Source organism: Acanthisitta chloris, unplaced genomic scaffold, assembly GCF_000695815.1.
Source record: "Acanthisitta chloris isolate BGI_N310 unplaced genomic scaffold, ASM69581v1 scaffold23186, whole genome shotgun sequence".
NCBI classification, from domain to species: Eukaryota; Metazoa; Chordata; class Aves; order Passeriformes; family Acanthisittidae; genus Acanthisitta; species Acanthisitta chloris.
Genome location: NW_008680064.1, coordinates 10371 through 34082, shown reverse-complemented (window position 1 = coordinate 34082; position 23712 = coordinate 10371). Strand labels below are relative to the sequence as shown.

The window sequence follows — 23712 nt, the reverse complement described above, 5'->3', positions numbered from 1 at the left end:
CCTACAAACAGATACATCAACTCCTAAACAGAAAACTAGGAAGCCCCTTCCAGTAGATACAGAACAATTTGTAAATCATTATGGTACCAAAACTGCCTAATTGGTAAATGAAGCTTTGCTGATCAACAGAAAGTCATGATCTGTTTTGGTTTTTCATTGTCTGCCTTTTTTTTGTTGAAACCAGTTGTATAGACAATTTCAAAGCTCATGAAAATTTTCAGCACATTTATCAAACAGAAATTAGAGAACACAATATGCTATTTGGCTTTCAAAGTTTTAACATGCTTCACTTCTATTTGTTCTTGAATGATCTCACACTCAGACTATTTTATCACTATCATCAGTGATCTCCATATCTGTTCTTAAATTAAACTGGGATTCTTTGTCCCATCTACTTCAATAAAATCTTTATAACAGGTAACATCCCACTCATCAGCACACTTAGTACACAAAACTAAACCCCTTGAACAGAAATAAGTCAGCTGTATGCCAGGAAGTGTAAAACTTCATTTGTTCCTTTCATTACTGTTTCACCAGCAGCTCATTTTTCACACTGACTATTCTAATACCTCAGTACAGTTATTTTTACAGCTTGATACAAATTTGCCTAATCTACAATCAAGGTATTCTTGAGCAAGTTGATTAATCTTATTGTATCATTCAGATTTTAGTTAGGTCAAGATTTGATGGAAAAGTTGTCTTTTGCAGTGGTGCTACAGAAGGAAAAAAACTCAGGCCAACTATATTTGCTTCTCCCCTTTCACTCCAAGGCATCTGTCAAATTTGTTATTTCACAATGGTTACTGTTGTTCCCATTTCATTTTTTGCTCCTTTTGTGTGGTTATTTTTTCTTACGTCAGTAGGAAGAAAGTGTAGAAACTGCTGTATTTTTATCTGCAGTATCACAGAGCATCCCAATTGCACGCAGGAAATAAAGAGCACAAACCTTAAGTGGTTTGTGAAGGCTGGTGTTGAAATTCCAGCTTATAATTTTAAACTCTGTGTAAGCAGCCTGATAATGCGGTGTGACAGCATACAGGCAAAACTGCTTTCTATACCACTATCACTTTTGGTATCACATCAAGAACTTTCCAAGCAGTTACCCTCCCACCTCATACTTCCCACGCTAATGAAGCATCACACACTGTGTTATGGGTTTAGTCTCAGCTGAAGACAAAAGCAAGTAGTTCTCCAAGGAAAACAGTGGAAGGTTTAGCTCTCAGGCTTGCAAACAAGACAGAAAATGGAATGTTTATCCAAAATGATTATTCTAACGTATACCAGCTCCACTGACATATTCTGACATTCTAACCAATATTAATAACGTGGTCAAGTCAAACGTAAGACAATAACTAAGATCCAAAGAAGAGTTAACACTCAGATGAATACATCTATCAAGCAGGTATCTCACCTTGCCTGCATCCAGCCTTTAGGCCAAAGTGGTTTCACTTCTGTTTCCATAAAAGTTTTGAGGTAATCTTCAGCAGACTGACTTCTATTTGGCTCTAGCTCATAGCATCCCAGCTTGATCTTGACAAGATTACACAACAGAGACCTGCATAAAGAAACAAAATAAATACATTGAAAGAATCTATCAAGCAGGTATCTCACCTTGCCTGCATCCAGCCTTTAGGCCAAAGTGGTTTCACTTCTGTTTCCATAAAAGTTTTGAGGTAATCTTCAGCAGACTGACTTCTATTTGGCTCTAGCTCATAGCATCCCAGCTTGATCTTGACAAGATTACACAACAGAGACCTGCATAAAGAAACAAAATAAATACATTGAAAGAAACAACTAAAAGCTCAGTGGAAAAGGTTGAGCAATGGAAGCTGCTGTCCATTGCCAGGTGTAGGAAGTGCTCCCTTCCAGTCGTGTTTTTTTGGAAGTTCACACTGCACAAGTTCACTACTACAAACTAGTCTGATCTACCACTGTCACTTCCTCATTTCCAGACTGCATAGCTCTTATTTCCATCCTACTATCATTTTGTAATTTGTTTTACATTTTCTTTGTAGTTTTCTCAAGCTGAAACATCTCTCACTTTGCTCACAGTGACCTCTCTATCATTTGTCTGAATGGAAGCTAAATTCACTCTGCACTGATATTTCAGCATAATGTTCTTTCTGACTGGGATTCTGCTTTTTGCTGTCCTTAAAAACAAAAGTGAACAATTAAGTAACATCAACCTTTCAGAGCCTCTTGAATGAAAACACAACAGATTTAAGTATCTGTTTAAGTATGGCTCCCTTCAGGTCAGTCCAAGCTATACTGGTTGTATATATTTAATGGAGTTTTCTTTCCTGTTGTTTTAACATGCTAAAAAGACTCATTGTGACAAGTCCACCAGCCCCTTTTAATAAAATATATACTTGCACTAAAATTAGCTTAAATCTTCCTTGAGAGATGACTAATTTAGAAGGATCTGCTTTTGCTTAAAAGTCTGGATTATTTAAGTAATAGTAACCTCAGTTTTCGGTAAAATCTGTTCTAGGAAACAGAACTCTAATCCGATTGTTTCAGACAATCATCTGTGCTGTTCTTGAGAGAGCACAGAATTTGTGTTCTGAGGAAACAGAAGGGGTTAGGATTCATGCACTCTGGATGCTGGTTTGCCAAACCAGCCTCACCAGACTTGATGGCCTGTCCTACTGCGGCAGAAATCTACAGTGCTCATTGGTGTTTTGTAACCTATGCCTAGAAAGGTGGGAAGCAGTTGTAACTCTGCTTACACATCTGCTCTTTGCTTAAAGCAGCTTGGGTCCTGCACCCAGAAAACTCTCACATATTTGGATTAAGCAGAAAAATAAGCAGTGAAACTTCAAAAGGCTGGACATAGAATGATCCTGCCTTTCATGTTAAAGAAAGGGGTCTTTCACCACTGCAGCAATTTAGTTTGCCCGTTTTGCACCGACACCATTCCCAAAGCTTCTCTGAGGTTTAACTCTGGGAACAGTTATTTATTCAGCAGTGTCATGTAATAACATCCCCCTGGAGATCTCTTTATCCAGTCAGTGAAAATTCTTGGTGGAAAAGGTAGTTAAGTCTCACCTCACTGTGTCATCCCAGTGAAACTTCTTTCTGGGTCCAACAACCCTCTTTCCAGGTTTCTCATCATCATCTTCCTCTGATCCATTTTTATCTCGTTCATCTTCTGCTTGCAACCTAGTTAGAACAATTGGGGTGGGTTTTTTTTTTTTTTTACAGGTATACTACACAGAAAGTATTTCATTGAAAAAGGAGTGTCATCTTAGGTGTTAGGAAAAAAATACCCACAAAGGACCTGTCTTCAGATTCTTGTTATACTTCCTGAAAGGATAAACAGTTCATCTTCCTCTCCCCAACACTTTATGGTCCTCAGAGACAAATGAAAAGGACACACTATACAGATGCTATCATGGATGCTGCTGTAAGCTTCATCTAGTGCCTCTACTGGGAAATGGCAGGATGCTTATCAAATTATTAATGCTTCTCCACATCTAAAACTAGTTAACTATGATGGAAACAATTACAATGAACAAGGATGAAACATATCAAGAACCTGAACACGCCATAATCTTCCACCAATCCACCATTTTAGGAACCCTTCAGTAAGCCTTCAGATTATCATTTCTTTCTCTCAAGACTTATACAGTTAATGGAATTTCTCTCTGGAGTCAGATGATAACATCACTTACACAAAACTAAGTACTTTGCAGAGTTCAAAACAGAGACACCTATAAAGTGGAGCTGAGTGGTTTTCTGAGCTCAGGGAATGAACAACATGGATACAAGCTTCCAGCTGGACTCTAGAACAGGCATACACAGTCTCCAGAAATACCTACTTGGCATTCTTGGCCTGACTGCGAGCCTGACAGTCCTCCTGATACTTGCATAACTGTTCAGGCATGACATTGCTGACAGCCAGTTTCAGCTTTTGCAGTGGTTCTCTCAAGCGGTCATCCTGTGGAAAGAGAAACACCAGAGCAGTCCTGTTAGATTTAAATAAAGTGCATTTCAAATACTTGCACAAAAATTATTTCCCCCTCACTCCTCAGGTAATGCGCCCAGTACTATCTGTTAACTGCAACTGCCACATTCTAAATGGCACTTGAATCCTGTTAGGTGCAACAGCATTATAAAAATACACATACTTCTCACGTGTGTCTTGAGATCAGAAACAATTAAAGATAGTCACAAGGAAATGCATCATGAATATCCCAAAACGTTATGGCATGATCTAATTAAACAGTGCTTTTGAATCAGAATAGAAAAGGGAAGAAAGCTTGAGGGGGGCAAAAGTGAGATGAATTGACCTATCGGTACCTCAACACTTGCAAATAAATATCCAATTCATCAAGTCTCCAAAAACTCTATGGTATAAAAACACTCTAGGTAATGAACAAAATATAAATATGTATTATATTATTTAAGTACTAGATTGTTAGTGCATGTAATTTATTACCACAAAAGGTAAGGACTATATATTTAGAACTGTCTCCAAATATTAAACAGCTTCAAACATTAAAGTAATATATTATACCTGTCCCAACATGTTTTATTTGTCTTCCTACATCTTCTGACTTTACATTCTTAACTGCTTATTGAGAAGAACTAAAACACTAAGAACACTATACTCTTATGTCTTACTGCTTAGAAATAGCATATGAATCTGTTTGCCTCATTAGTAAGTTTCAAGATCTCTGCATTCATCTTCAGATCCTCTGCAAGATTTAGCCCTGTATTTTATCTCAAGAATCTGGTTAGGATACTTTAGATCACAGATACCTTTCTTATTCAACAGGAAAACATATCCTTTAAGAGAAAAGCAACTGAAAATGGCATACAAAGACCTCTCCACAAGGGAAATTTTGCACCAGCAGTACAGGGTGGGTCACCTATTATCCATCTACCCTTCATTTTTAATTGACACAGAAGAGAATGCAAAAGTAAAATTTTCCTTAGCCTGTCACAGCCGTGAATATTGTGGCTTTCTAGTTCTGCTCCTTGGATTTGTACTCTGTACTTAGCTTTCAGGATGAAAGCACTTCATTGTCAAATAAAGATCCTGAAACGCTTAAAATATTTGTTCTTAACATAGTCACAACAGCAGGTACGTGGAAAAAAGCTTTTAAACTGATCTAGCAACTGATCAAAATATTTCACTTTGTTTGAGACTGTGTGAGTATTGCTCTACTCTCCTGAATTCAGTCCTCAGCACTGCACAGAACTGACTTGTGCTGGAGCTAATCTCCCCATCATTACCTGGACATTGAGGTGTAACTTCTTCAGACGCTTTATCAATGTGTCCTTATTGCATGGCACAAAAGCCTCAAGGTGAGAGTACACTCCATTGCGGATGGCAGGATTTACCTCCTGCAACTGCAGCTCAATACTGAAAACCAAACAGGAGACAGTCAGTCAGTGAGGAACTCCAAGATGAAGATGACAACTGAACAAGGAAGCTTTGTAAGCATAGCATATCCCAGCTATGCATGCTAAAAATAGCAGCTTGGAACATTTTCAGGTAAGTTTTTTTAATAATAGGAGGAAGTCTTAATTGATGGCAAGAAACCATTCAGATACATACTTGTCCAGCAATGTTGAACACTCATTCAAATTTCATTTACACCCAACCATGGCACAAAGCCGATACGATTTTGACTGCTACAGTCTTGAGATTACTTTTTGTTTCTTAGAATATGAACACAGAACCTTCTACATTAAACACTTAGTTGAAGACTACAGAGACAAGAACCTGCCATTTTCTTTCATGAAAGTCGAAGGTGTTTTGAGTTACAAAAATGGGGACAGGAGCAAATAATGGCAGTTCTGAATTTTACACATGAAGTCAAGGACGAGGGCACTACAAAACACTTTACACTGGATAAAGACAGACAGTCATGACAGGAATTGTATTCATATATAAGTCTCTTTAGCTAAATAACTAGCTTAGACTGATCTACCTTCATTGACTTTTAAGGGCTTTGTTGGAACAACCTCAATAACACTTCCTCTTCTGTACTTTTCCTTTCAACCCCTTTCCAAAAAGGGAAGGTTGTACAGATAAGCACTTACTCCAGCAGAATATTATTCATGTCTTGTGTGAAAAACTTCTTCCTGCCTTCTTCATCAAACATCTTGGCAGCCTGAAAATACAACAAAAAAGAGTATCCAAGTTCACAGAGCATTTTATCCCAACAATCTTTGTATCTTCACTTTTAAATTCTTATTTTCCAAACAACACTATCTGGAAAAGAATAAACAAAACCAAACTATACTCAGTTGTTCAGAAAACTATGAAGACTGTTATTGTTATATTCAAATACAAGCACCTTGCTCTGGGGCAAACAATCATTCTCTTTAGAATCTGCCTGAATCACTGATGCTAACACATTCCTCTTTTCAATAACCAAGAAGAAAATGGTAGACATGTTTTACTATCTCACCACCAACAATATTCTACGATCACTATGAGCTTTAAACAGAAGAGAATTGCTTGACAAGCCAAGCAGGCAAGAGCATTAACACATTTCTACTCTCCATCTTTTTCTGCCTGTTATGTGCCTCACCCAGTTACAACTTCCCAGTCTTCTTAGATCCATCTCAAACCTTCACGTCAATTTCTACAAAGGGATTATGTATACTAGAGGAATACTTCATCCCTCTTTTCTGGCTCTGTCCAGCATTCTTGCCATCTTTAGACTGTATCTCTCTATATTTTTGTCAGGTCTCTTCCTGAGCCTGTTTGTGGGGGGAGGGGTAAAAAAAGACCTTATTCATATACATGTTCCCTTTTATTAGAAGTTTTTACTGATCTCACAGGAATTCCTGTGCAAAATACTTTTATCTTTGTTCTTATCACCTGGATTCTTATTTTCACAAATGATGACAGCTTACAGGAGAAAGCCAATTCCCTGCACCATGCTACAAAAATCACTGAAAACTTCTCTCCAGTGTTCATGTACTATGCAGATTTATAGAACAAAAAAAAAAGCCCCACTTTGCAAAGCTTATTGTCATCTTACATGTTCGCATCAGGGCCAGACAGTGAATATCTAGAGGAAATTATATGCATGCTCTCTGGAAAATGATATGCATGTAGCAAGGTAGGCATTACTGGTGTTGTTATAGTGACTGACAAATTGAGGCAGCCGAGAGGCTCAACATTCAAATAATTAAAAATCTTCAATTCTGTCTTTTAAAAGCAAATTTTGTGACTTGTGACAACATAGCTAAAAACTACAAGTAAATGCAAGTCTTAACTTGATAAAATTAATTTCTTACTGTTACATACTTACTGTTCCTGCTCGTTGTAACTGACCCATTTAAGTCTGAGAAAACTATTTTCTAGAACTGTGAACTTTACACTGCACAGGAAAACAGTGTGATACCCTGTGCTGGTTTGGGCTGAAGCAGAGTTCACTTTCTTCACAGTGGCTAGTATGGAGCTATGGTTAGGATTTGTGCAGAGCAATAACAAAAACATCTCTGCATTATCAACCCTGTGCTAAAACAATTAGAAAGGTTATAGACGTTTACAAGTGATAGGATAGCAAAACCAAGTGTGAAAGTCTTAAATCCAGTATGTTTAAGCATAATTAACACAAGGATTAGCATAATCTGGTTTATATAAAGTGGAAGGAAAGATATGCTTTGGCATTTCATTTCCAGGTAGACCTTAAAAGGCAATTCCAGCATTCCAATATCATACTGGATAGCAATGCTGGCTGTGAAAGAGCCGCTTTGGCAGATTTAAAACTTCATTGCTACTACTGAACTGTGGTTGAGGTTTTTTTTTTCCCACAGATTATCTTGACAGTTACCTTCAAAATAGGAAAAAAAACCCCTTTTATTTACTTTCCTGCTTGAGTACAATATTGCCTTCTGTCACACTAGTTCAGAATTGCTCACTTAGGGTCCTAGAACATATTCATCTACAAAAGGAAGTCGGGAAGGTTTTATTGTATTTAATCAGTGGCTTTCTAATTTATTTTTTTACAAAAATCTCAATATATCATACTCCATTCATAGAACAAAGGCTTTGTCCTTCAGCTTTATAAATGTCTTAGCTTTCTTTGCTAAACTACACTAAAGCTGTGAGCCTGGTAAATATGTGACAAGACCCATTTATTTTCAGTGCTTTTTAGAAGATGTTTGATTGCAATTTGCAGGAAGCATGGAAGTTGCAATCTAAGTCAACAGACAGTCTAGTTTTCCCCCAAAGTGTAAGGGTAGACTTGCTCTGCTCATTCAGCAACATTCCAGGAGACCCTGCCAAAAGCTGAAGACAGAAGAGTTGCCACCTGGTCAAGTGGAAGGTGCCCCTGCCCATGTCACACGGGTTGAACTACATGGTATTTAAAAGCCCTTCCAACCCCCAGCCCAAACCTATTAATTTGCTAATTTATAGCAACATTAACCAGAATATTCAAAACTACACAGAATCTTTCACTTTAGTAAATATTAATCCCTTGGCTGTATTTAGCTTCATAGGTTTAAAAAATAAGAAAACTACAAGACATTTAAATATAGTTATAAACATTATGTTTTATCATTACTCTATCCTGCAGCAAAGGAAGCTCTGCCAACTGTTAAAATTATTTCCTTTTTTCCCCTCAAAAAAGGTAGGAACTTGAACTGCTTTTTCAAAACTCAACACTGAGTAAGGAAAACTGCACTTCATTCTAAGTGAGGAAAATCTTTAATATCATAATCTGGACAATCAGACAAAAAATTTATTCTCATCTTAAGATAACATCCACAACTGAAACAATGAGTATTTAATACCTTAACAGATCTGATCCCTTTCAACAAGCTATTAGGATATTTCTAACTCGCTCATTTAATACCTTTCATTACCATTTTTGGCTAGTTTGCACACCATTCAAACCTTCCAAAGAAGTTCAGTTTTGTAGCTGGTTGGTTTTTGCAGTTGGGTGGTGGCATCTGGTTCTGGTTTTGGGGCTTTTTTTTGTTTGTTTGTGGGTTGTTTTTGTTTGTTTGCTTTTAAACTGGCAAGTCAACATTTATGTTACAAAGCCAAAAATTCAACACATGGACTTGTAAACTGCAGTCATATTGCAGGCTTACTCCTCCAAAGGTAGAAAACACTCATTCATTTCACCAACTCCTAAAGTTAAAGTTAACACTGGTATTTCCATTATGGAGAAAACCCAAACAAACATTACAAGTTATTGTACACAGAAGACTTGTTTCCACTGTGAGACAAACACTGCTTGAACGGTTAACCTGCACCATCTCTGTGCCTGTATTCATCTGAGTATAAATGCAGCCATTAAGACTGACATTGGAGTTTCAGCCAGTAATTCCAGTATGACACCTAAGTCCCTAATTGTTCTTGCTGTTTCTTCCAGATTCCTGAGTGCAACCCATTACCAGTGAATTCATACTTACTGTTCGAAGGTCTCCAATGCGCTTTTCAAGTAGCACAGGCAGACCCTCTGGGAGGGCAGGCACCTGCTTGGGTGTCATGACCTGAGAGGTGTAGGTTGCCTGAGTGACATTTCCATTTTCTCCTGACAGCTCAGATACTGGGCTGCCATCAGAAGTGCCATCAAGCAACTTGTCAAAGTCAATGTCTCCCAGCATCTCCAGGGCACTTTCAGCTTCTTGCAGGAGCTCAGGTTCATTTGTGCTACCAAAAATGGAGAGGACAGGATCACTGATCCTAAGATTCAAGTCAGAGATATCATTTCCTGCACTGAGAGAAGAGGAAGGAATTTTACTAGGGGTAGAGGTTGCAACAGTCACTGGAGGTTTTGGACTAGATTCCTTCTTCCTCATGGCTTCCTTCTCCTTTTGAAATTTACGGATCATGGCAGCCAGAGAGAGCGAGTCTTTATACAATTTCTTTTTCTTCTTCTCAGACTTGTGTGAATTTAAGGCCATTACTCTGTAGAGGAAAGAAATCTTTCATTAACATGTATGGGACTTTTGAGGCCTTAGTAACCTTCACAAAAAAAATGGAAGTTTAGTACAATTTAAAAATTACCATGGGGAAGAAGCAACTACTTTGTGCTTTGTGCTCTATGTTCAGACTATTCTATCAGTTATCATAAACCTTTACCACTCACATGATTTCATGCTCTCCAACTGATTTTTTTTGCTAAGTTTTATACGCATTAAGGCAGAGGTTATTTCATTGGGCCTTCTCAATTTAATTATGGAGAAGTTGGCACAGTTGTGTGCTGGTTTGAGCTGAAGTAGAGTTAACTCTCTTCACAGTGGCTAGTATGGGGCTATGTTTAGGATTTGTGCAGGGCACAGGGTTGATAATGTAGAGATGTTTTTGTTGTTGCTCAGCAGAGCTTACACAGGGCCAAGGCCTTTGCTGCTTCCCGTACAGCCTCGCTGGCACAGAAGTTGGGGATGCATGGGAGATTGGGAGGAGACACAGCTGGGACAGGTGACCCAAACTGACCAAAGGGATATTCCATACCATATGACATCATGCTCAGTATATAAGGTGGGAGGAAGAAGGAGGAAGGGGGGACATCTGGAGTGATGGTGTTTGTCTTCCCAAGGAACAATTACGCGTGATGGGGCCCTGCTCTCCTGGAGGTGCTGAACACCTCCTGCCCATGGGAAGCAGTGAATTAATTCCTTGTTTTGCTTTGCCTGTGTGTGTGGCTTTTGCTTGCTCTATTAAACTGACTTTGCCTCAACCCATGAGCTTTTCTAGCTTCTACCCTTCTGATTCTCTCCCCCATCCCACTGGTGGGGGCGTGTGTGAGCGGCTGCCTGGGGCTTGGCTGCTGTCTGGGGTTAAACCATGACAAGTTGTTAAAACTCATGGCTGATTTATGCTACTACAATACACTTGCCTCTCAAGACTCCCAAATGGTGACAGGTTGCTTTAAGTTTAGGCACACTGTATACATTAAAAACACTTCTCTTCATTGCTAAGAATTTCTACATGCAGGCTCAACATCTGTATGCTACTTAAACTGAGAATTTTCCATCAATTCATCACCTTGATAAAAAGTAAGATCACTAAATTTTCAATACCAATGTGAATATTCATAGTAAGACAACTTTCGCTCCAAGACAGGTTTCCGGAAGCCAATTAAAAACCCCACCACCTTAATCCTTCTGTGCTGGCCTCAGAACTCAGGAAAGCAAAGTTAGTAAGAATTATGTGGAATAATTAAGCTATATTTATAGTTTTCCAGATTAGAAACTAATGGGTAGGAATAAAATTATTTTTCATTAGAAGATGCAATTCTTAGTGCTATCTAAGATGTTGGGTAGAACAATGATGGATAATGCCATTCATAATACCCAAAATTTCTCTTCTGTGACTTTTCTTTCCTTATTATTCCTTATTCAAAATTTCAGGGGACAAAACAATTAGCTTGTAGGACTGACTTACACAAAACATCTTATACACACGTTCTGAAACAAAATCTATTAGTTATTAATAACAGTTTAAAAATCCAGTATTTCCAAGAGCTGTGATAATCTTGCTACGGCACAACCTTGAAACCAAACTTCACATATCATTCAAGGGTTCATATGAAGAAAGAAACCTACCCCAACTGTTTAGGAACTTTCATTTTCCGAGGCTTCTTCTCCTTTTCTGTCCCTTCATCTTTCCTCTTGCGCTTCTTCATCGCATGATCTTCACTTTCTTTTAACTTTGCTATCTAGAAAAGAGATCAAATAAATGATTCTTCCACCCTAAAGAAGTTTTACAGTGAAAAACATTGTTTTCTTTACACTTTCCAATCCAGAGTCAGGAATAACACCTCAATGTGTGTAAAGGCAAACAATACCACTGGATTCCCAGCAGCAATAGCAGTTACTGACAAATTAATTATTTTTAAACAGTTACTGAATTTAGAGTTTCCAATAAGCAAAATACTTTAAGGTACATACATACTCATCCCCAGCCAGTATGAGCAATGGCCACCTAAGAAGACAGAATCCCCCATACCTTTGGCTACCACAGCTTCACTGCTGACTATGGAGTTACACAGTATGGAATATCTTTTCTGGCCAATACAGACCAGCTGTCTCCTCTCCCAGATTCTTGATGATCCTTAGATTACCTGACGGTGCAGGGTAGGGAGAACGGAAGCCTTCACACTGTGCAAACATTAGCCAGCAACAGCCAAAACTCTGGTGTAGTTACCAACACTATTTTAGTCACAAATCCAAACCATAGCACCATAAGGGCTGCTATGAACAGAGTCAGCTGCATGCCAGTCAGACTCAATACAAGAACCTTACTTATGTTAAATTAAACAAAATTATAGAGCAGGAAAGGACATCAGAAAGCAGTAAGTTCTTGGAACGGCATGGAACCAGTGATTGCCATACACAATTATGTTTACATTGATTGTAAGTTGTCAAAGTTTATAGAATAGCATGCTGTCTGGGCAAGATTGTATATGTAGCTTTTAATATACCTATCCTTATGCACTGAGCTTGTTTCCACAGATATTTTGGTTTAAGTGCTATTCTGAAATCATACAAGTAGTATTGCAAAAATTAAGTTCTCATCTCATACAACAAAATTCTTGTAAAATTACAGAATCATCTGTCATTTCACAATGGGTGGGCACAACTGGTTAGCTTGCCTAAAGGTGGTTAGTCTTACAAGACTGGACAGCCTGTGGATATCCTGAGTTATCTACTGAGTACATGAGCCAAAAAACAGTAGAATAAAACAGTACCATGCATCATTCTGATTGCAGTCTCTTCATCTGAGCCATTCTAATCATATCAAGTATTTCTAATGTCCTCCTAGCTATCAGTCCTGTACAAAAGCCTAATTGAGATTACTCACTTTTGGTGGCCTATGCTTTTTGTCTTCTGCAAAGTCTTCATCCTCTGATTCCGATGCCTGGCGGAACTGTAGTGTACCAGTGTTGATATAAAACCCTCCATATTTGGTTGTCAGGGATGCAGGAACCAATTCATCATACTGGGCAGGAAAAAGATGACAAACTTATCAGCATTTCTTAATAAAATTCAGCAGGCCCTATCCATGAAAAATTATATACCAACTCACAGCACAGCTTGCTAGAATGGAAACAGGATAATGCTATTGAAAACTTACTGGCCAAGGCATAAAATAAAACATAAATACCACAGAGTAACCTTTCAACTTTTAAAACAATGCCCTTTTTCTTGTAAGACATGACAGGATTACAGCATTAAAACCACTGCTTTCTGAAGGAAATGAGGACAGGCACAGATGCGTTCCCCCCAACCTGTGAAGAAAAAAAGCCTAAAAACTTTTAGCCTCCCCCCTTCCAAATTCTTTTGTTACAGCATGTTACATTATGCTAAATGTAAAATCTCAAGGAGCAATGAAAAAGCCCCAGCCTATGAGTAACCTCACTTGATGGTTCACTGGTTGATTTTGCCCAGAAAGTAGGCAGGCACATAATGAACTATTTGTTTTCATCTACAGCAGCCTTACAGGCAAACCAGCAACATCATTGGTTGAGTTTTGTTAAAAAACCAAACAAAACCAAAAACCGACCAAAAAGAAACAAAACAAAAAAATCCCAAACCCCACAAACCCAAACCTACCTCTACCAGTTCAAAATTTAAAGCTTAATGTTCCTATTGAATACCCTTCAATTTTATGAGACAATGTGCAATTCAAATTACCTTCTACTAGTCATGTACTTTTATCACAGGCCCTTTAAGTTACCTGTACGTGATAGTTACTTCTAGAATGCATTTCTTCCAGATCTCCAAAAAGGATGTCAGCCCACAGAATCACCATATTGCAGTGAAAGAATCCTGATCTCTATCAGAATTTTACATCACTGGGTATTACAACCAGGAAAGCGGACTGAAAATAGCAGGGATCTTATAGTAATTTAAGCATAAAAAAATCTTCCCTGATTATATGCTGTGTTTTATTAAGACTGCCACACATTTCATTAATACCAATCACTGCAGTGCATTTCATGTTCAGAAGTTCCCATATGTGCTGCATTTAACACCAACTCTAACCACAGTGCCCTGCTCAAAAACCTGTTTCTCTTGAGAAATTCTGAAATTTTCTTTTGTTAAAAATGCTATCCCAGACATGGCAAGCTTAGCCACAGTATCTGTTAACTTATTTCCAATTTTAGGTGTTTAATATGATATTGTCTCTCACACAGACACCACAATGCCAGGACTTGTTTCACTGATAGTCAGACACATTCGCACTGTTTAAACAGTTTTAAAACCACAAGAGTTTTTTCAAACTCTTATAACCTTTATCTTGAAAAGTACTTAGTATTTATGAAGAAATTTCCAAGTTAGAATTACAAAGCTGTATCTCAAAAATATTGAAATCAAAGACAAAAAGTGGTCAATGCTAAGTATAGTGGCTGACAAGGTTAATTCTGTTATTCCAGGAACAGTAGGCCCCTCAGAATGACATTCTCCCTGCAAAGGTTTTACAGAAAATTGTTTATGTCTAGGAAACATCTTGTTAACAGCAAATTCTCAAACAGACTGGGAGGATACACAGGTTTGTTCTAGCTCTATGCATAAATATCAACAAGGCAAGCCATGAAGAGTTTGCAAGAGAACTGAGGGAGGGCTGTCTTGACAATGCTGTTATCACCACACAGCAGGACAATGTCCTGAACTAACCTGGTCTTAGTATTTAAATACTGAAAATTGTAAGATGGTTCACTCAATATGCAATAAATATAATTCTGGAAGCTATAATCTGTGGAAACACAAAACCACAAGGCTTCAAACACATACCTGCCAACAAAGACAAGGAGGAAGCATTTACAGGACACAGAAATTGTTACAGAAGTACACAAAGAAAGACACAGTAAGAGTGTGATGACTAAGAATCAATTTCTGCCCTTGTTCTAACACAAAGGGTAGGATTTTGACACACCTCAGAGGAATGCACTCTGGCAGAGGAAAAAGTTGTTTCTGAGTTACAGGTGTAAGCAGTAAATGTTTGGTAGCATAGCCAAGCGATTAAAAACTGAGATACTCCAGAAGGAAACTGTGTGATTGTTATTTTCAAGTTTGAAGTAGCAGGTCTTCCACTGCATGTCTCTGAAGATGAAATTCAACAGGCTAAATAAATTAGTAGGCAGTATTAGCTGTCACAGCATGAACAGAAGACTTGCTATCACCAACATGAGAGGAACACACACGGTGCAAAGTGGAGTGTCAGCTACCAGCACATCCCACTTCCCCCTCCACACCATACAAAGTATACTGAAGATAAAATGGTTTCAGAACCAAGAGGTCTGGGTTACCAAAAGCATTTAGACAGGAAGAGTTATCCAGAAGAGTAAAACAGTAAATCTGTGCTTCAACAAAGAAGCTGGTAGAAGAACCTGAACTCGAGACCTATGTGTGGATTTCATCTAAGTAGCTAGAAATTTCCATGAGTCATCACCTTTTGTCTTCCCAGTATGAAAGGCTTAACAAGCAGCACAGAAAGGCAGAAGAGGAAAGGAAAGGTGGTGAGAGGATTTATGAAATACCTTAAGACTAGCGCAAGAAAGCAGGAGGATCTATTAATTAGACAAGAAGAAAGCAATGTGGCTTAGTTGTGGACCTGTCATTCATTTCACGAGACCAGGAAGATCATGCAAAGTAAACCTGAGAGTGGAGGCTGGGTAAGAATTTCAGAAAAATCTGATGGAAAACCAGCTGATGGAAAATTGTTATTCACAGTGCTTCATAGAGAGAACAGGCATTTCCCTTTGGAGCTGACAGGGTGTGAACTGAACTGGTGAGGCTGGGGCAGGACGGGATCAAAACTGAACACCACGCTAGCTGCCAAGTTTGAAGGAGAAAACTCACTGTCAAAGCTGGGACCATTATCATAAGAAGTAAGGAACAAGCAACGGGAAACAGCAAAGACTCAGCTACAAAGCAGCCAAGGAAGGCCCGGGCTGCACACAGGTAAAGATTAGACAGTCTACAAATGAGGAAGCCACGAATCACAGCAAATTGTGATCGACATGCTGTGTGGCACAGATTCATAGCAACAAGGCAACTTAGGAAGGCAGAATTCATTCAACAGAGATTAAATGTATCCCATAACACGCAACAGGCAAATAAGATCAGCAAGATGTGGATGTGTAACTTAGCAGTTGAGGTTTCAACAGCTTCTGCTTAGGACTATGAATTTCATCAGACTTTCAAAGACTTTTTCGACATTCTCCTTAACGCTTGAGCGAAACTTTTTTTCTTACCACAATCTGTTTTCTCCTTCAGCCTCCTAAGCAGTGTATAACTCATAACTCATGGTTTCATTTTATTTTCAACTTAGGTAGAACAGGGGCCTGCAGACCACAACGTCCCTAGTGCCCCCTCCTCCTTTGAGCTTACTCTTTTCTAATGCCTTAGCTGAACAGAAAACATGAGTATGTTTGTACAAGGTATTGGCAACAGCTAGATTAAACTTCATGTTCAAGTGCCTTCGGGACTCTCAGTTAAAGGGAGCACAGCTCTTCCCATTTCTGATGGATGGGTTCCAAGACTTTTGCTTTGCACCAGCTTTTTCTGTGTATGAAATTGCAGAGATTATCTTATTAATGAAAATAAGTTTAAAGCCCTTTACAATGTTCTGTTCTTCTTTATACATTCCAAGACTGTAAATCAAAAAAAACTCAGACCTACAAACAGATATGACTTGATGTATGACTGACTCCTGTGAACACAGATTTGTCCTATGAAAGATTATGGAATTATTCTGCAGGTAGCAAAATGAAATAAATGATATATCATCCGACCATGTAAAAGCAGGTCCACATGCAAATTATTCTCAATTATTGTCCTTGAGCTACATTATTATGCTTCTAGAGACATTAATTAAAACTACAAAAGACAATTTAGTTTTTTTAAAAAATAAGTTAACTGGTTTTAACTTCATTATTATACTAAACACAGTGAAATTTTAGGGATTATACCAATGAAGTTCTGAAATCCAGACACCAGTATCTCATATTAATTGTCTACTCCTGTGTTCAGATATTTTAACCATGATCCTCAGATACTTTGAACGTGAACCTCCTCATTCATCTTCTTTCCATACAACAACCTACAAAACTACACATGTCAAAAGGTTTTTTTAACATGTCTGTACTAACACCTGGAAATGAGGCTTTGTGCAAATGTGGCCAAGTGTTTTAACAAATGTAGCCTGTTATTATTTATTATGAAACTGGTAATACTTAGAGATAAGATAAACAAGGATCATTGTTGTTCCTTGTTCAGTTTATTTTTGAAGTAGCTCTAACCCGCTTGGGGTGGGGGAGCTGCTCAGTTTTGCTCATTACTAGCCCACTGAATAAATTCAAGCTACTGAAGTGATTCTGAATACAGTTTCTTCAGTCAAATGGACTGAATATCCACACAGTTCACTACACACTTCAAGATACTTCAAACATACATAGCTGATTGATCTTGATGCTTCTTAAAGGCACAGAACTGAAACACAATTTTGCTGTCCTTTAAGAGTAAGTTCTCCAACAAAACCGCAGAACCACCACTCCAAAACACAGCATAATGGAACATACAGTGAAATCCTGACAAAGGTTAAGGGGGAACAATACATTGCTTTTCTAATCCAAGATGACACCAAGAGCACAAAGAGCTTTCCCATGGTAAAGGTTCCTCCTCCAAAATCCATAGCAAGGAATGTTTAGTTTGTTTGGTTTTTAAACCCGGGGCAAAGGACAACTGGCAAAGCACAACAGAAAAAAAAAGCAGAACAGATTATTAAAGATGTAATACTTGGCTCAGGGTAGTCTAAAGCAGAATAGGTTAGTCTCCCAGGTGAATCCTAGTTTAACAGCCAGGATATAGTAATCTGTCAGCTTAACAGAGCACCTTGAGACAAGTACATATCTATTGACCTGCTTTGTTCTCATCACTACCACCACCTTTTGTACCCTTCCACCAGTCACCAGAGTAAGGCTATTAGCTTAAGTGACCTTCAGTGCAGTGAGATGACATTCTCATCACCTTGGAAACATTTCAGCCTATGTTGTGAAGTCCATGACCACTCACGTGACCATCTTTATCTGTTCAACTCAATTCTCCCAGAGCTTGAGCTCTGACCTGACCCACAATGAAAATGTAGTTCAGTGTTAAATAATTATGTAACACATTACTTAATCTCGCCAGGTTTCATGTTACAGAACTTCTAGAAGATTCTGTAGAAGAGAAGTTACACTTCCCTTTTCCCTTGATTTAACATGAAGGGTAGACTTACCACACAGGACAGGACAAATGCTCTTATCAAAGATCTGCTCTTTTGGCAGGTTATAAAGCTCCCATTATATTATACTAATAAGCATATTGTTGGCTTATTTTTTGGAAAACACTTAGTTTCCTTGTGTTGCTTAAACAAATTCATCTATTCATGAGGACTAGGTGATCCTATGCAAGGATCTACCTCTCCAGTAGCTCAGATTACTTTGAAAAGTGATTTCATGCTCTTCAAAAAAATCAAATTTAGCAAAAAGGCAGGAAGTTGCTATACTCATTGTTATTTCTTGGCTATTTCTTACTCCTGCATTCTTGATGTACGCAAATTTAAGCGGTGGTACTACAAAGACCAGGTATGTCTCATGCTTTTTCAAGTACCGATGCAGATGCTGAATTTTCAGTTTCACAGTTGTTCCAGAGGTCATTAAATACATGAACAGTCCTAAATCACCTGGTTGAAATCTAGGCCAGAGCATGGGATTAAAAAAGTTTCTTAAGCAATTACTTATTCCTTCCTAAAAAGGGTATGATATTTTGCAGAAGGAGAAAGAAAACATTACTATTGCTTTAACAAACATCAGACACATCCTGCAAAGTCAACTGTCTTTGCTCCTCTAGCCATACTGGTTCTTATACTGCATTAAGCAGAACAGTATCTGCTTTGTTTGTTTAATATTCCACTTCACACCTTGACGTATTTTGGGGTGGGGAGGGATAAATTCCAAAGAACCTCCTAATTGAAATTTGCCCTTGTAGTCACCGGAAAGCATTTGACATGTCAGGTGCCAACCGGCAGATCTACTCTGAAGACACCCAGGAAGCAAGACAGACATTTTATTAAAGGTGGCATGCTGCACTCAGCTAAGTGAACACTATTCCCCAGCCACACAACTTCCAAGACTGGGCAAAGTGAGAATGAACAAGGAAGACAGTGCTAATATAAGCACACAAAACCATAGTCAATGAAACACCTAGTAAGTCAATCTCTTAAAAAATAGAAGCTTTAATGCCCCTTCATGTATCCAGTGTGGATGAGGTTTGTGATTGCAGTCTACAAAGGCAGCTTTCCCAGATGAAAAATGCTGCTGTGTTCCATTCACCTCTCAATACAACATGAGAGTATGTTTAAAAACGGATCCTATGTGGCATTTTTCTGCATACACCTCTAACATTTGCAGCTCAATAGGTTTTTTCAGGTCTTTTTGCTGGTTATTCTTTTTTTTATTTTGTGGCCCAGAACCCCACAAAAATGGTAAAAATTACCATTGACACAGTGAGCTCTGTCATTTCCTGAAGAGAAACCATTCTCACTGGGAAAAAGCATCTTGGGTTTTCAAGAGTCTTGAGCAAGACTTACTGGTAATCCATCAGCTTCAAGTTTTAGATTACAACAGCAGGACCTCTTGAGGGAAAGTCAGGGTGAGAGAGAAGAGTATACTAAATCTGTCATGCCTTCTATACATCTGGAGATTACAAGATGAAGTAAGCTCAATTTACCCAGTAAACATGTGAAAACTCTACATCATGCCACAGAATTTTTTGCAGGGACTAAGCCCTTAAAATACGGAAACTATTCTAGGAAGCCCACGTAGAAAAAGATCAACTCTTTTACCAATGTGTACAGAATTACTAAAATCAACACACAGTCTTTGAAAGGTTGTCCTTTAAGAGGGTCTGAGCTCTTGAGATAAGATTTAGCTAAAGAAAAGTTTTTCCTTTGAGCTCAAATACCTGTTGTGGAGAAACAATCCATGCACAAGAAACCATTGGTAGGCTGGTTTTCTCTACCCAGCAGCACAGGACTCGTTACATCAGTGGTTAGAAGGCTACTATGGAACCATGAATACAGCAGACTGGGTCAAATATTGACACAGGGGCCTGGGGGTCTGAAGGACTAAGCTGCCTGACTCCCATCACTCCTGGTAATCATGTTTTGCTTCAGTTCCTAACAGTGTGGCTCCCTAGTATCGCTGCTTCAAAAAGTCAGCTTGCACTGCTTACAGATTTCTAGGTGGATGGTTCTTCCTCTGCTACGCACCATAGGGGAAGTCTTTGGTTTGGATATGCAAGCCTTGTTACCTTTGAGTGAGAGAAAACTGCATTCTTCTTCACTAACACCATGTATTACTTCAGACCACTGCAGAAAGCTCAGAGAGCAATGTATTCCCCTGGAATCTCTACCTGTATGAAGCTTATGTTGTCAGGAAGATAATCAACCAAATAATTAGAGGTTATCACAAGAGCAAGTAATCAGTCTGGTTTGGCTGTACACGCTCGTGTGTGCATATGTGTACATGCAGGAAGAATAGAGGGGAAGTAAAAATCTACAGGAAACCCATTCCACAAAGAATGCAACTCTGGGCAGCTTACACTACAGCAAAACCCATTTTCAACATCAAAGCAGTTGAAACAGTGAGAAAGGACAGCAGTCTTTGTAGGTTGTGAACATTTTGTACAGGTCCATTAAGATAAGCAAAGATTAAGACTTGCCATCAGACTAACTGCTACACAGCTCTTAGAAACAATAGTAAGAAGGTCTTGATATACTTTTTTTCTGGAATTATCACAACCCACTGACCACAGCCAAAATGCTCAACCCAAAAATACCTACTCTGTAGACTGATGTACAGATTTCCCACTTATCTGCAAAAATGCAGTCAGAGAAAAAGCTGCTTCTTCCAAACAGGACCAACTACACATCTTCCAAGAAGGACTGCAAGGTACATACCAAACAGCATATGCACCAAATACATCAAAGTAAACAGCAACAGGCAAATATGTACTTATTTCTGCAAGAGGATGCAAGTCTGAAGGCAGATGTGAGGTAGGAATTGACTGCGTCGCTTAGGATAATACATACCCAAGAACCTTTCTACAGTATTTTCCTTTAGTTGGCTTCATGCCTGAGACCCTTAAATTGCTCTTCACGAATCCTTACTTTTCTGTGTTCACAAGGACTTTGATGGGTTTTAATGCAGCCATGTTGCCAAAGTCTTCACCATGCTGTAGGAAAGTACTCTTTCTTTCCAGAGTAAACAGTAACAGCAAATCTGTAAGAATCTCAGGCATGGCTTTCATTTTCACAGGAAGTAAACAACAGCAATATAATCTACTACGTTGCCACAAATTTACCCCACTTCATCAGTGGAGACCAGTGCCCTTTGAGGAGTCTGAGGGGAAAAAATATCTTGTTGCTTAGGAGAAGCTCCTTTCTGTCACCACTTTTCAAGAACCTTCCTCTTGAAAACCATGTCCTGTACCTGTCTGTACTCCAAGCCCATTAAAATCCACTGCGTAAGAATCATGCCATTAACAGATTCCCTGCACTTGAGCCTGATCCCTACCCTCAGGGAAACAAACAGAACTATTGCCTTCCTGGATCCTTGGAGGACCCAAAGGCTTTGTTACATGCACTACCATTACATATGCATCTATGTTACATGTACAAAACAGCTTAACTGGAAATGGATCCAAAAGAAGTAGAATTCCTCTACTCAATTATGAGAAAATATGTGAAAATTTGGCTAAGAGTTTTACTGGTTTGATTTCTTGAATAATATTTGATGGCACTACCTCAAATCTCTTCCAGTGCCAAAGAGCTCAGTATTTTTTTTCACATCTGTGACAAGAAAAAGGACTAAAATTCTAAGGAAGCTTTCAATTATTTTTCTCAGGCATAGAGAGATGCTAATCTTGGAGCAATTAACAAGGCACTCATGTTCAGTTTTCAAGGTTTTGTGCCCATGATATTATATTTTTTTACATGTAAGAAACTGTATCTGCCCAAATGAAGTAAGTCCAGGCTGGACCTGGCTCTGACATTTCTCAGGGTACATGGCAATTTACTAGGTGACCAACACAGAAAATAAGCAACACCCAGACACACAGACTTCCTCTCTCTGAACACTTCCCATTTACATCTAAGATGGAATGAGAGGTTTTGTTGACCATAGCTCTTACATTACAGAACCCTTAACTTCTGCAACAGCAACCTGGACTGCAGCTGGCACACTGAGGTTTCTTCCTTCTTTTCTATATAGATATGGGGAATAAAAGCAAAACAGAGATGGCTTCTCACTAGTCTGTGTTTGTAACGGAGCTACAAGGCATAATGATTTGTTGAGGAGAGCAATATTTAGAGAATACATCATTCTCCCCAATAGCTTCCACAGCTAGCACATGATGCAACCATCTGGTCCTCTAACAACTGCCTTTTGTACATTTTTGCAAGGACTCTGGCAAGAGATAGCACAAACAAATGCTCCTGTAAATCAAACAGATCCGCTGCTGGTAACACCACCAGTGCTGGAAGGAGACACAGCATAATAAGTACTAACATACCAGTGAGTGTTCAACCTTGTTAAACCCATGTACATCTTTGACAGAGACCTGTACTATGAGTACTGAAAGTGTTTCAGATCTCTCACCATATCTGTGACAGGTCACAATAAATCCAGAAAAACCAAGATAGAATTGGGTCCTGTATCACAAAATTTCAAAACTGAGGATGGTTAACTTCAGCAACAGTGAGAAGACAGATAAACCTACAGGCTCAAGTGGTTTCTCAGGCAAAGTGAAGCACACCTGCTCCTACCAGCTGAAGACCAGAATCTAACCTTTGGAAAAGACATACAAAGGCTTAGGCCCCAATATTGTCCCAGCAGTACAACCAAAAGTTTTGGGATAATAAGAGAGTTTAATATTGGCAGGTTCAACTGTCATCTAGATCAAGAAAAAGGAAAAATACAAGGTACAATAAGCACCTACAGCAAATTCACTTTTCACACAACGTGTTTGCATGCCTTGGGACCTACTTCAAAAACTATTAGCGCACACAGGTGAGCTCAGCCTATTATGCACTGTGATTAACAGCTGAACCTTTGCTCAGAAAGGTCTCCATTGTGCAGCATGCTTTCTGTGCTCCTCACACAGCTCCTAAGACCAACGTTCATTGCTACACCTATGTGCCAGAAACCACCACAGCTCAGAGCTCACAGAAGCTCTTTAAAGTGTCAGGATTTAAATGGAGGCTTGACAAGACATATGCTAAGCAACGCACTCATGTGCTGTTCTTACTCTTTTCTCACAACTCCTTTTCATAACCTTTCTTCTCCCACTCAGACTTGTAGCTCATTCCTCTTCAGAGCAGCAGACCACTGTCGCTTTGTCCACTGTCACTCAGCAGTGGAGGAAACCGAAGGCTGGCAAAAGTGATTACTGTTCTTTGTTGTTTCTCTAACTAAACAGTACACATACTTCTTTCTGACATTTAATAAAGGAGAATGTTAGGAGGTTTTCATAACCTTTCTTCTCCCACTCAGACTTGTAGCTCATTCCTCTTCAGAGCAGCAGACCACTGTCGCTTTGTCCACTGTCACTCAGCAGTGGAGGAAACCGAAGGCTGGCAAAAGTGATTACTGTTCTTTGTTGTTTCTCTAACTAAACAGTACACATACTTCTTTCTGACATTTAATAAAGGAGAATGTTAGGAGGTTGCTTTTATAT

At 38.8% G+C, this 23712-nt stretch overlaps 1 protein-coding gene across 1 annotated transcript in view; it reads right to left on the bottom strand.

Annotated features, from left to right (window-relative positions):
* UBN2 (ubinuclein 2) overlaps nt 1-23712 on the bottom strand; it is a gene marked incomplete at its 5' end in the record, with an annotated part of 43160 nt that overhangs the window by 12763 nt on the left and 6685 nt on the right. The window contains 8 exons of the mRNA XM_009077585.1: nt 1612-1755; nt 3049-3162; nt 3822-3940; nt 5242-5371; nt 6055-6125; nt 9394-9892; nt 11533-11645; nt 12791-12928. Of these exons, the coding sequence (XP_009075833.1) occupies nt 1612-1755; nt 3049-3162; nt 3822-3940; nt 5242-5371; nt 6055-6125; nt 9394-9892; nt 11533-11645; nt 12791-12928 (1328 nt within the window). The remainder of the gene's footprint in view (nt 1-1611; nt 1756-3048; nt 3163-3821; nt 3941-5241; nt 5372-6054; nt 6126-9393; nt 9893-11532; nt 11646-12790; nt 12929-23712) is intronic.